Source organism: Anas platyrhynchos, chromosome 2, assembly GCF_047663525.1.
Source record: "Anas platyrhynchos isolate ZD024472 breed Pekin duck chromosome 2, IASCAAS_PekinDuck_T2T, whole genome shotgun sequence".
Taxonomy (NCBI): domain Eukaryota; kingdom Metazoa; phylum Chordata; class Aves; order Anseriformes; family Anatidae; genus Anas; species Anas platyrhynchos.
Genome location: NC_092588.1, coordinates 138784660 through 138799290, shown reverse-complemented (window position 1 = coordinate 138799290; position 14631 = coordinate 138784660). Strand labels below are relative to the sequence as shown.

The 14631-nt window shown below is 35.1% G+C and overlaps 1 protein-coding gene across 7 annotated transcripts in view; it reads right to left on the bottom strand.

The window, feature by feature from the left end:
* SLC39A12 (solute carrier family 39 member 12) overlaps window positions 1-8789 on the bottom strand; it is a 35321-nt gene extending 26532 nt beyond the window's left edge. For 3 of the 7 annotated variants that reach the window (XM_021267906.4, XM_021267907.4, XM_021267908.4), the window contains exons 1-4: window positions 8659-8789; window positions 7793-7963; window positions 6305-6656; window positions 2009-2290 (exon numbers count right to left, since the gene is read on the bottom strand). In XM_021267906.4, the coding sequence (XP_021123581.1) occupies window positions 2009-2290; window positions 6305-6574 (552 nt within the window). In that variant the 5' untranslated portion in view covers window positions 6575-6656; window positions 7793-7963; window positions 8659-8789. Of the gene's footprint in view, window positions 1-2008; window positions 2291-3440; window positions 3520-6304; window positions 6657-7792; window positions 7969-8658 lie in introns of those variants that run through there. The other 4 variants (XM_072033679.1, XM_072033678.1, XM_038174255.2 and 1 more) reach the window with 4 other exon arrangements.
* Window positions 8790-14631: the final 5842 nt, after the last annotated feature.

Here is a 14631-nt window from a genome sequence, read left to right as displayed (position 1 = left end):
GTAGGAGAGCAATGAGGATGATCAAGGAGCTCAAGCTCCTATGAACAGAGGATGAGGGAGCGGGGTTTTTTTCAGCCTGGAGAAGAAAAGGCTCCGGGGAAACCTTATAGCGGCCTTATAACTTATAGCGGCCCTAATAACTTATAGCGGCCCTATAACTTATATGATTATAAACCTTATAAGCTTGGGAGGGACTCTTTGTCAGGGAGTGTAGGGATAGGACAAGGAGTAGTAGTTTTAAACTAAAAGAGGGGAGATTTAGATTAGATATAAAGAAGAAAATCTTCACTCAGGGGGTGGTGAGGCACTGGCACAGGCTGCCCAGAGAAGCTGTGGATGCCCCATCCCTGGAGGTGTTCAAGGCCAGGTGAGATGTGGCTTTGAGCAGCCTGGTCTGGTGGGAGGTGTCCCTGCCCATGGCAGGGGTTGGAACTGGGTTATCTTTAAGGGTTTATCTCTCCTTCCAACCCAAACCATTCCATGACTCTATGATAAATAACATATTAGCTGTTATGACTGAAGATATTTTCTGTGAAGACAAAAACATATAAAGAGGCATTAAAAATGCCTTTCTTCTATCACTGTCTTACATCATTGGCCCTTTCCCATTACACAAGTGTTGTGATTCTAAGCATTAGATAGCCTATAATGTTTTGAGTACCTTTCATTAAAACATAAAAACAAACAAACAAGCTCTTCTCCTGTCCCTCCCTCCCCCTCCCCCTCCCATGCCAGTGAGTGGATAAGTCTCACATAGTGAAGAGACTTTAATAATTGAATATACTGCCAGCACAAACAAACAGACTACACAGTAAAGCACTTTATGGATTGTTGTTCTATCTTGACATGCCAAATACCCACCAATGTCTCTTTACAGTTGCCCAGATACCATTGGATTTTTTGGGGGAAATCAGCACGTTCACCAAGACTTAGAACCAAAAGTACGGGTCAATGAATAATTTATGATGGGAAACAATTACACAAAGAACACAGAAAAAGGGACCGGAGGCTCTCAGCATCCTGCTGCACAGCTAGGACTCCTCGCCATCTTCCGCTCGCATAAGAAACTCGTACTACAGTATGATATATATTACAATTGAATGAAAAAAAAAAGAGGGTAAATTCAAAGTTTGCAATTTTAATTTCCAAATTTAACTATATATCATGAGCAGATCTAACGGGCTTCTCACAGCAGGTCAACTTGTACTTTAAGAGTTATCTAATCAGGCAAAACCTTATTTTATTGCCCTTTACAAAGAAAACATTTTATTATTTTTTTTTAGATTGTAAAATCATGAATAATATCTTATTATTTTATAGGTCCTACTTGAGATAAGGAATAATAAATAGTGTTGAGAAAACTTGGTGCCTGTTTCCTGACTTTAAAAGGATGTTTTCATTTTAATATACTCAATAGACTACTTAAAATACTAATAATAAAAATTAACATTTAAGTTTATCTGTATCAGTCTCTGCAAGGCATACTCATTCTCACAGATAATTAGATATGTGTCCCAACTAAAGGAGGCCATAAGATCTTTGGACAGATTCCTCATTCCACCCTACTTTGGATGGATATGGAAGTAAAGGTTCTGGCAAGGATCTCATTACAGCAGACTGATTTATCATTTTTGTTATACAGCAAGGCCAGTTTTAGAACTGCTCTGGTTTATGCCATTTAGGTACAATCATTGGTAACATACCTACACTCTTTATAGCTGCCTTAAGCAAAGCAATTGTTTCTAAATTATCTACTGGAAATAGTCCCTAACATGCTACTTCCCCAACCACTTCTCAGCAAAGTCTGTGGAAGTGTTAGGTAGCACATGACAAAAGCAAGTCAAGAAGGCTAGCATTGAGCAACATGTACAACAAAAGACCAACATTCAGCCTGTGATTTCATGCTGCTATTTACCAGTAGTCTGGAGAGCCATCATATAGACGTGATATCTGAACTAGCTTACAGGCTTATCAGTAGCAAATATGAAGTCATTTTAAATTTCTTTACCTGGGTTTCAGGAGTTTTAAAATGTAGCTTTACTGCAGCTAACGTATCTTCTGTTTCATTCCGTGAAAAATAATAGCAGTCTTCATCATGCCTTAAACTGAGCATACTCTGTAGGTAAAATTTATAATCCTTATTACTCAAGCTGACTTCTGAAGAACACCCATCTTTATGATGAAGAATGTAGTAGAGGAGAATAAGAGAAATTCTCTCAAATACTTCTTCACTGAGATGGTCTTCTAAACCTCCACCAGCTATTAGTAACACAGCATCTGGTTCAAGGCACTGCAAAAAAAAAATTAAAATAAATGGAAATTCAGTTCAAGTAACACATTGCCAGTCATCTGCAAATTTGATTAGTGAGGGTAATAGGAGAATTCATCTCTTAAATATAAGGGATCAAACCTAAGACTATGTGGATGCAGGCTGATGGATATACAGTAGGAGGGCATGTGTAAGTCATTGCAGTTCTGTTGCTGCAAGATCATGCCTTGTGTCTTTTTCCAGAGCCTCTTCTATTTTTAAGCAACATTAAGCATCCAAGGGATTTAAGATTTACTACAAAACAGAAAGAATTCTGATCAGAATTTCACCGTGGAGAACTGAAAGTCTTCTACTGTCTTCAACAGATTTTACTCCTGGTTATAAATATATTAGATAAGGTCTACAGTTTAATCATATTTTCACCTCTGCATGCTGTATGTGTTTCTGTTATGAGAAAAAGACCATATCTGCACTGTCGTTAATTCAAGGTATGTGAACAGAAGTTATATCATATTCAGTGCACTGTTAAGAGACTTAACTGACCCTACGATCATATGTATATCTTTATTTTTTCTCAGTGAATCCTGATAACTGGAACAATTCAGTCCAGTGCAGAAAGTCATCTCAGCATCATTTAGTCCTTTAAATGGATTTCAAGAAGGACTGAACTGATACGCTCACTGTGTGTAGGCTTTCTATCTGAGTAGTCATAGATTTAAAATATAACTATATGTATGTAAAACTCCATTGTTTTGATGCAACAAACATTTTTCCAGAAATTTTTGCTAGCTCAAACTAAAGTTAGCCTTTAAAACTAGGCCAGAAGACCAATAATGCTCTAAGTCAGGCTACAGGAAATAAGATAGTGAATTCCAGAATAAAGAGTCTGTCTTGAAGAGATCCTGTAACTATTGTCATTCATTCTGTAGCTAACTTATTTATTTTTCCCAACTGTCTCTTTCCAACCATTTTATAGCCATGCCAACTAATCTCAACCACTGTGGCAGAGCAGACAGACTGTACGTTTGTGAGAAGACACTACAACATGTGAAGGTACCACAGAAGGACCATAATTACACTCAAATAAATTCATGAGTCCTAGAAAGAACCTATTTTGTCAGACTAAATTGCTTATGTCTACAAGCATGATGTGTTCAGCAGTGTGGCTCACCTTGTATATTAGTTCATTTTCCTACACAGAAGCAGAGCAGAATCAAACACACATTGTCGTATTCAGAAGCCAATGTTCCCTGGAGGAATCAAGAGAGCTGCCACATTTTAATAGAAATAATTCCAGCAAAAATTGTCACAAATAATCTAAAAAAAGACAACTGTGTCTGTAATCTCCAAATTAGATATTTATACTCATACGTAAACTAGATTAAAATATGATCGACTGTGCCCTGCCTAAATTGTTTATCAAGATCTAGAAGCTGAACTTTTTCTAGTGTACATCACTAAACATTAGTATTTCGGCTAGGAGAACGTAGCTATTCTGTTTTCTGTCTGTAAAGACCTTAAGTTAGTTAACTAACCTTTTCAAATACCCAACAGTAGTAGAGTAAATATCCTGAATGTAGTGGAAAGATTTTCAAACGTTTCTATAACATTTCAAAACCCAGTAGGGATAAATTTTAATCAAGTGAAGTTTTTGTTTGCCCTTGCAAGGAAGATAACTGAAAAGGAAATTGCTTATTAGAAGGAATCAGGTGCGTTGTTAAAGATGCTGTTATTCCATAGTATATGGTCAGCCTATAAAAGGTAATTATTAAGGAGATATCGGGAGAAAATAAATTGGTTCATCATTTCTAATTTTGCTGTCAGACTGTCAGAAATATGTTATAGGTATAACCTCCTCCTGCATTGTCTTGGTTTAGAAAAACTTATTTGCCACAAAAAAAAACAAAAACAAAAAAAACAAAAACAAAACAAAAAAAAAAAGCCCATCTTTGAAACTGGGAACCACAAGCTGACTTTCTTTGTTTGAGACCAGAATTTATTAAAAACAAAACAAAGCAAAGCAAAACAAACAACAACAAAAAAAACACCACCCATACAATTGCAGGAAATATATGCCCTTTGTGTGCTTAGGAGATAAAGGACTGTCACATGTTCAATCAAGAGCTGTCAGCCCCTATCTAAAGAGTCTTGGGAGCCAATATGTAATGACAAACCAGAAGAGGATCTAAAAAGTGTTAAACTTCATTCATTTTAAATATCTATTGGAGACATCCTTAAAAAGGAAAGAAATCTAAACCCAAAGTCATCTGGTATGACAAGGATCCTGGATTTAGAAAGGAAAGTATAGTGTGAAATCAATTAGTTATTCCCAATGAGCATGAGAAAGAAAATACCAACATAAGGTGGGGCATTCTGTTTCAAATTTTAGAGATCTTGAAAGACAGGACTTCTCACACAGCTTTTGCTATCTCAGCTTACCCAATGTTGTTAAAACATATTAGAAGACTTCAACACAGCTCCGTGTGGGTTGCATGTGACTGAAGATTCCGTCTGTCTCTCTCATGGTTTTTCTATTGTGAACTGTGTTCATGTGTCACTGAAGGATGTGTGCAGTATTACTGGTATATCCAACACTGAGAAGTACTGGAAATGGTGAAATTCTTCATGTTTTTCCCACACAAATGTTTCAAGAAGAAGCCTAAAGAGCATGGAAGTCCTAACTAAAGTAAGCCCCAGAAAAGTTTCACTTCAATTTCTTCCATTCAGGGACACAGTGGTTATGCTCTCCACAAAAAAAGATCACCAATAGAAGAAAAACTATGGCAACCCAAAGAAGCAAGACAAAGAGGGAGAACAAGAAAGCCTAGACCCCTGTTTTGTGAAGTTTAGGAGACATCTATATCCATTACCAGTTAATACTTTCTCAGATTTTGATCTGGGTCCATATTGTAACTGAGTACTATATGTAAACTGAGGACTATTGTAACTGAGTACTATATGTAAATTCATTTCTTTTATAACAAATACCCACAGGGAATAACTGACACCTACATTATTTATGTATGAAATTTCACATTGGGTATCATATAAAAAAGGAGAACATTTGAAGGAAGAGACAATGAAGTGAGTAGTTTTCTTCTGCACGGGAGAAAAATATCTCAATTTCATTGGCTAGTCTGATTGACAAGAATAGTATATTCTCAAAGCAATCACCTTTATGAGCATCCTTGTAATTCTGATGTAAAGAGACAGTCAGCTGCATGTAGGTCACTGAACCAAGCCAGAGCTAGAATATCATTAATCAAAGCCAAGACTGACCAAGCCCTTTGTACTTACTTTCAGCTAAGTCGCTCACTTGTCACTGTCTCCCTCCTACCAGAACCTATGATCTTATTACTTTTGTTCCTTTTCTTGTCAAATCAGGAATCAGTTCTGAAAATAGTCTCAATTCAACTAGACAGTCAAACGTTCTGTGAAACTGTACCTTGGACTATTTCCAGTTTGGATTTGCAGATTCATTGTTCTATCTCTGATTTTCCTTGACCTGAACTGCTTACCAAAACTTCCCCTGAATTTTCAACATTTCAGTGAATTGGCAGATGAATCTGTGAGAATCCTGTCTGGGTTTTATTTTTATAAACTAAATCTACTACAACAACAACAAAAAGTGACAGGACTGGAGCCCAGTTTTTACCTGTCTTTCCCCAGTGGAAATCTGTACCCCAAATTCAAGCTCATGACTTAATAGTTAGATAAGAGTTAAAAATAGAAAAACGTTGCTGGAAAATAAAGAGTTGAAAACTTTAAAGGAAAATTATTACTGTTATGTGACTGAACCATGGGCTTTTTAAGGCATACTTGTTGTGTCTGGAATATCTCCTCTTTACAAGATCAAACAATTAACATTAATAATATACAATGAAACAATTAAAATGGGGACTATCAATTTTTGGCTGCAACAACAAGTCTTTTATATCTTTAGGTTTTGTATTTAGGAGAGTTTCACTCTAATAAACAATTTTAGAACTCACTGACAATCCTGTAAAGATATCCCTCATTAATTGAAGCACTAACCAGATTACAATCCTCTTGCATGCCATAAATCCGCTGTGGGCACTCAGCTCTCTCCAGTAACATTTTGATCAGTTGTTGTGAGTGGTTCATGTGGAGCTCAGTGTTGTCAGCTGAAAGAACGCGTAAAACTTCCATCAGATAGCCTCGGCTGGGAGCATAGCTGCCATCCTGCCCATGCTCTTTCCCAAGCTGTCCTTCAGCAATGAGCACGCTGAATATGAAAGCAGAACATACCACCCCAAGAGCTGGATGCTTGGTCAGAGAATGCATCTCCTCTTCCTGCAGTGAGTGATATGCACTGAATGTTGGACTGCTGTTTGCACTTCCAGCTTAAACTTGAAACCTGAGGAATCTGAATAGTGAAGGGGAAAAAAAAAAACAACCCCTTAATTAGTGTGAATGCAATATGTTTGAAAGGATTTATTAATTGGTCGGCTAAGCTGATTTGCAGTGACAAGCTGTTTTTGAACAACAGGGAGCCTGTGAGGGCTTTACAGCCCAGAACAGCAGGAAACTAAGACAACCATGGCCTTAAAATTTCTGTAGAATTACCAAAAAGAGGTTGACTCAAACTGCCCTTCCCTCCTCATAAAAGTAAAGTGTATGGTTTTCATTTCAGTGTTATGTTATTGCATTCACTAATAATCCTCTTCAGTAAGAAAAGGAAAATACTGTAGCTTTCACTTTTATTCCATTATGAAACAGCTTTTTAGTAGCAAAATAGCTGTAAATAAAGATTACTAGTCTATTTCTGATACAACTGCATAGTAATTATATTACAAAGCAGCAATATAGAGCAGGTTTTATTTTCAAAACACTTTATCAACGTTACCAAACTCCAGCTATACAACACAAAACAAGAATGAGCAGGATGTACTTAAAGATTAGTGCTATTTTATGATCAGAGGAAAGTTTCAAGACTGACGTAATTTCTTTCAGAGAATTCAGTGAACAAACAAGAAAATCACATCAGAAGCAACAAGTTCAACTTTTTAAAACTCTAGATACAAAAGACATTTTTTACTGTAAATCTGTCTTGACACTATCTTTCCTAATACGTCATTATCTTTGCTTTAATAATAATCTATCCTAATGTGGAAGAAAAATAAAAAGAGTTTCAATTATGTTCTCAAAAAGGACATTTTCACTCTCTTGATGCTGTCAGCAATATACATTTGCAAACGATAATGCGCATGTGTTAAACAACCACACACACAATCATCATCTTTTAAATGCAATACGATACATGTGTGGTTTATTTTAGAGGAAACTCTGCTAAATCAGTATTTAAAAAGAAAAAAAAAAATATATATATATAAAAAAAAGACTGCTGAATTCAAACCAGCATTAACTCACTAACTAAAGGTTAGTATGTTTTAGATTGTAGGAAATCTTTTGATATATTTAGATTTAGTTATATTTTACTGTTAGCATGAATATGTATCATTGTTATGGGGATGCATTGATTTCTAAACATTTTTTCCTTACCTTCTGAAGGGAAAAAGAATGCTTGTGTATCTAGCTTTGTGGCCTTTTGAATCCTCAGAAGTATTTAGCTGCTGGAAGTCCAATGTTTTTAAAATTCTTGATGGTGCTCTGGAAGCTGGAGAGGATTAGTTTATTGCTGCCTTGAAAAGTTTTCAGTTGCTATGGAGAGAGCTGCTCTTAAGGTAACAATGGAGGTGGATAGGAATTAGTACATGTTCTTCTTGGCAAGTTCTAAGCATCGCATTATTAAATGTATTTCTCATACTTTGGTAGTTATCAGTTTATGTAAACGGTCCCTGCTTTATTGTAGCAAACAAGATGTATAAAATAAATTGAAGAATCTTTCACTACAATGAATAATACATGCAAGCACAACATAGCTGTTCTCTATTTTACCACATTATTGAAGCAATTTCATAATGCACCTGAATTTCTTCTTCCATCAAAACTTTCTGTCATTTTGCAAATACCAGAACAGAATAGAAACTGAAATCTTTTCAAGCACCTCCATTAAGAAAATGCTATTTTCTGGGGGGAAACACTGGGAAGAACAGGCTCTTTCATCCCTACTCATTCTGTACCACAACTGCACCAATTAAAAAAGGGTAGCTCAGACTCTGGTGAAAAGAAAAAAATACATATTCAGGTTTTCCTGAGGGATGCTATTGCAAAGTTGACATATATGTCGCCATGCTGTTACAATGTCATTGCACTGGAAGTTAGTGAAAACTCATGACTGACAGATTTCCATAGTAACAAGTACAGCAGTCATATCATTCTCCCACCTTCCACACATTCAGCGTGGTAATGAAGAATTAGAATCAAATTTGTCTCTTCAAGTCCTGTGAAACAGTAAGGCTGCCTACCTTACTAGTAATAGAAATGCTGTAATTCTCTTTAAAGCCATGTTGACAAAATCCTGAGTTTTAAAATGCTGCTAATGCTTCTTCCAAGGTGGTCAGCTGAAAGGGAACAGTCCTGTGTTAGTAAAGCTGAGAGCTGGCAACGGACACTGCCAACAAAAATAAAAGAAACCAACTACAGCAGCTTGAGTGAAGTGCAAAATATAAACAAATGTTCTCAAAAATACAAAGTACAAGTACATGGAACTATGCACAAACTCTTCTGTGATCAAAGCTGAGAATTTTAAGAATCACTATTAGTTACTCAAGTACATAAACCCTCAGACATCAGTATCAAAATACATTTTATTTTACTTTCCCAAATTTTTTTTTTTTTTTTTAATATGAATGACTGAAAAGCAGAAACACATAAGATGCATCTCCTCTAGCCTTTATGTAATTTGCTCTGTGAAACAAAGCTAACTACATCCACATTTGTTCCACTAATAAAAATAGTTCCTCAGATAATGAGGGAATAGCTTCCAGCATTTAATTCTGTGGATTGCTCAATCTTGAAACAAACATAGAATAGGTTTATCCATATATAATTTGGTGGTTTGTATGTAATTACTACTTGAAACAAAGAATTTATTCTATCCAATTAATGTGTATAAACAGAGGGTGAATTGCTTCAATTTGAGAGAAGTATCATTTAAAAATCACACATTTGATGATTTATAACTATTGAAAGCTGCTGAGAGAAGATTTACATAATAATACTGACAGTATCTTACACATTAACATTTATATTACAGAGTGATGGTAAAAGGAGGTGCTCATTATTACAAATCATATGCATTAAAAAAACAACAAATAAAAATTGGTAGAGGGTACTATGACTGATTTCAAAGGAGAATTCACTTCCCTTTTTAAGGCTAAGTGTTGCAAACCTTCTTCTCTGGCTTGCAAATGAGTTCCTCAGAGGTGACAAAGTTACTGATGGCGACTCAAGCTTCCACCTCTGCTTTACCCCCTGACAAGGCATTGCCTCTGGTTTCTGTCATGAGCTGTCATCAAATAATTTTTCTGTCAGCACAACACTTGGAGGACTACTTTTAAAGTAATTTCTAAAACCAATTGCTAACTCCTTTTTTGAAACCTTTCTGTAATAGCATTGCTCCCCTACAACCCACCCATGCTGACACCATTCACCTGATAAAATGCGATATTGATAACAACAGAGCTATGTAGATGCCTATTTTAAGTTTGCTGAGATAGAGAGATTCAATGATACAGTTCAAAAACGGCTCAAAACCTCACAAATTACCTCTCATTAACATCATTCTTTCATTTGTTATAACAGTCTGCCATTGTGGCTTAAAAGTGATTGCGTGTCTTTTGGTGATTTTTAATAAGGGGGGAAGGGTGAGCAGAAGGTCTGCACAATGCACATAATCCAGTAAGTCTCTGCTTGTTGTAGAGTGATAGTGTGTATGGAAGAAAAAGCCCTCAGGTACTGCAGAACTGGGGTAACTCAAACCCACATAGCTTGCCATTCTAACACGACAACAAATATATATCAGAACCAGAGGTACGGTAAACTTCCTGATTAAATAAGTAAATGAAATGATTTTATTTGTTTTGTTTTGTTTTTTAATCTATTCTACACTTAGTTAACAACCTTGGCACGCTCAAGCAAGGACACGAGGTCAAGAATCTGCAGAAATAAACCACTATTTTAAATCAATTTGAACATATACCATGGAGAGACTTGAAAGAGTAACTGATTGCTGACAGAAACTGCTGAGTGTTGGAGGAAAGTGAGTAATGGAAAAGAGTGGGGAGAAAAAAGAAAAGGAACTTCTCAGAATTCATATTTTATTTAATGTTTGGTATCATGATCTCAGACAACTCTATAGCAAACCATCTTCACATACAAATGCAATCTTTTATGACTTTTAGTGAGTAGGAGTAAAGGCAATTTCCCAATAGCATACCACAGAACATTAGTACATGCAGCAAGCCATCTTTGGTTACAGGATTTTTATTTATTTGATTTTCACTTTAAGTGAGCCAATATGACTTACCGCAGCTTGTCTTGTTGTTTCTCCCACCTACACACCTGCTGCGAGAACAAAAGCAAGTTGCCCATTCACAAATGCCATGAATAACTGCACTCTGCAATTTACTGGTTTTCAAAGGATCAGTGAATAAATTATGTGGGAATAGGAAAACTCTTTAGAGAACTCACTCAGAGATGACAAGGACATTCCTATGAGTTCTATCAACCAGGCAAACCACTTAATATATTTTTATTTTATTTTATTTTTTTATACAACAGAATGAGAGACAATGCAAACATCATTTTTGCAAGACCCCTTGCTGAACTTCACAGCTTACTGAGAAATGCAGCCATATAACTTTTTTTTTTTTCTTTAACTACTCTTATTACTTGTTTTGATGGACTAAGCAAATGTATTTTTTGCCCTTTTACTAATCACAGAAATTTTGGCAAATAGAAGAGAATCCCGTAGTACTGCAAATTTCCTCCATGTTATTAATGTGAAGTGTGCACATTACTATAATTACAGCCATAGGCAGCATATTGACATGCAAAAAGACTATATTTTGCATGTAATTTATGTAGAATTTCTTTATATAAAATATACTTGCCAAAGAATTAATGCCACAGTGCTGTAATAAAAAATGTCAGTACTTTAAAATTACCACAGTCTATTCAGCTTCATTGGCCTCACATGCCAATCCTCACAATATCACATATATTGAGCACCAATGAATTAAAATAAATGAATGCTATTGAAATGAACAGAGCCAGACATTAATATAGTTTTATATATTAATATATGTCTCTGGAACAAGCCTTGTATTACTTTAGGGTTGCAAAATTCACCTGTTACAGAAAGGTTCCTGAGCAAGAATTGTGAATCTTTTTATACTAGAAGAAAGGAATTCATGGATTATTTCGACTATAGGTAAGTGAAGCTTCACGTTTTGCAAAAAATACCTTCCAAAGTATATATTTTTTCAAATACTGAAGAATTAATCTGTGATATTTATTGTTTTAAGACGTTCCTGTCCTGGCATGAAAGCTTTTATATGGTTAACAAAATTTATATGGAAATTTATATGGAAAGTGCAATCTAATGCCCTCATCTTACAAGGAATTTGTCCCTCATACAACTTTTCCGTTGATGACTTTCTGGTCAGGAAAACAAAACAAATAAATAAATAAAAAGACTACAGGAACTTGGTCCATGGAGATAAGAGTATCTGGGATGATGACCCAATTTTTTTCTGAGTTTGGAAGCTTGCTAAGGTTATGACTGTTCAATGAATTCCTCTTACAATGTTCCACCATTGCTCACAACCCTATGAATTTCTGCCTTGTCTATAAATTTTGCCCTCAGCTGTTTTATACTTTTTCAGTGCTGAGAGAAATATTGAATGTCAATGGATCAAAAAGACCCTTCTGAAAACCTGTTTTGCTAACTCACCATTCACTATTTGTTTGACTGAGTCAATATTGCTTTATGGGATCCCACAAAGTAATTTTAAATTGCAGAATCATTCAGGAATCAGGTGAAAGCCTTACAGAAGCCTCGGCTTCTGCCTTGTTAACTCTTTCATCCAAATTTATAATTTTAGAAGAGAATTATCACAGTTTGTTTTTCCAGATCTATTTCCCATAAAATCATCTTGACTAATATTAACTATTTTACCATCTTTAAACTCCTTACTCCTTACATTCTACAGTGCCCTTCTCTGCTGTTGGCTGGGATTGACATCTGGTGAAATAGCCTACTGTTACCCTCTCATCCTGTTTACTCCTTTTAAAATATTGAAAAAATTTAAGATTTTATTCCATTCTTTGAAATTTCTCCATGCTTCTGAACATATTAACAAATTTATTAAAAAACAACATTAATGTTTCATAATGCTCTGTGATCAGTGCTGCTGGTTAAGAGTATGCTATCCTGTCTGGCAGATGCAGAAATATTTAACTCAAATAATTGTTTGGTTATGATAGAGTAGAAGACACCTTCATATCAGAATAAGGCACTACACTATTTCTTTTGAAAGGTAGAATATCAATATACTTATATGTACTTTACATACACTTTTAAACAGACTTACCTAAACCTTATACTTGGGCTAGAATTTGCTTTGGCTTTGATATACCTCTTCATACTTACTACTGATTACTTTGATTTCATACTGGTTACTTTGGTTTTGATACAGTATTAAACCTTTCTTTGTCCTTAACCTTAGCATTTGATAGCTTTTTTTTTTTTTCTTTCATATTTGTGCTCTTCTTTTTTTCTCTTTTTATCATAAATGATGACTGTGTTTATTTACTTGTTTTCATTCCCATCAACCATTCTTTTTTCCATCTTATTTTATACATTATTTGATGGCATTATATTTATACTTTTCTGTACAGAAGTACAACTGGAAGAGGAGAAGACACAGTACAAATTACCTTACAGTGTTCAAAAAATGATAAAGCAAAATATGTGATTGTCTTTCTAAATTTTCGTTACGATTTTTATTGCATTCTCCCATACTAATACTTCTTAAGTCAAATTTGACCTTTTCATTAATTGCAGAATTTGCGCTATTTCTGTTTAATACAGCCTTCTTAGTTATCAATAATTACTCACATTTTATTTTTAAAAAACTCTACTCATTTAGTTTTGCTCGGTGTTGTTTCCAGCATTACAGTACTTTTTGAAGTACTGCATGCATGCACACACACTGAACCACATGAGTCCAGAAAATCATAAATGCAAAGTATAATCTCACTTTTCACAATTTAGCTGAGCTTAAGATGTGTATTTATTAACCATTAGATACAGTTACTTACAATTAACAACATACAATCTGCAGCACAGTGTAAAGTTCAAAGTAGCCTAGTAGAACAAGTCAGTGCCTGGCAGTTGTTAGCTGGAAAAAGAAAGCGTGTGGATTAGTATGCAGAGCGTTAGCACATTGAGGTTAAATTTTTAATTAACTCTTTATAAAGAGGTCTGGTTTTCTTTTTACCTAGAGTTCTCTCTCTCTCTCTTTCTCTATCTCTCTTTTTTTTTTTCTTTTTTTTTTTTTTTTTTCCCAGAAATCCTCACAAGAACTGAAGAGTAAGCTGATGCAACTTTATTTAACATCAGGAAAACTAAGGTTCCTTTTAAACCGGTGGCAAGGTTTAAAAAGGCAGGTGGGAGTTCTGGGTTTAAGAACCTGTACTCTGCATGTACCTTCAGACAAAAGTCTGGAGAATGGATGCATCCCTATCTTCTCAGTGATGAGTCTCCTCGCATTGCTTCTCTTCATCCTTTTGAGTGACATGGAACTGTCCTACTAGGAAATCTTACCTACTAAAGGGAATAAACATAAACAAAGAGAATGACTGTGTGCAAGCTGGGATAACTGGCTATGTATTAGTTTGCTCTCTTACTGCAGAAAAAAAAAAAAAAAAAAAAAAAAAAAAAAAAAGATACACCCTCTAAAGACTGTCTTTATTGACATTGTGCGAGAGGGAAGTATATGCATACAAGAGAGAAGAAAATATTCCATGATCCCTCTCGGCATGTTCCTTTATATCATCTTTTTTTTAACACAGCCATAAAGCCAAATCAAATCTTTCAGAATGAAAATATGTAGGTGTATGTCAATTAACCATTTTTTTAAAAAACGTCAAACTTTACAGTAAAGCTGCCACTCTTACCATGCTTGCTACTCTTTTGTCTTTGATCTGAATGTTTTCCCAAAAAGCTAACATGATGTTCCAGAGAGCCTTTGTATTATATGCATAAGGCTCATTAACTCTTTCACCTTTTTGTAAAAATAAAATAAAATAATAAAATCCTACATTTATTTTTTATATATATATGAGCATAGTCTCAATTATTTACCTTTTTTCCTTATTATATTTTTCTTATTCTGTTTCCATTTCTTCCTCATTTAAAGGGGGGGTGGGGG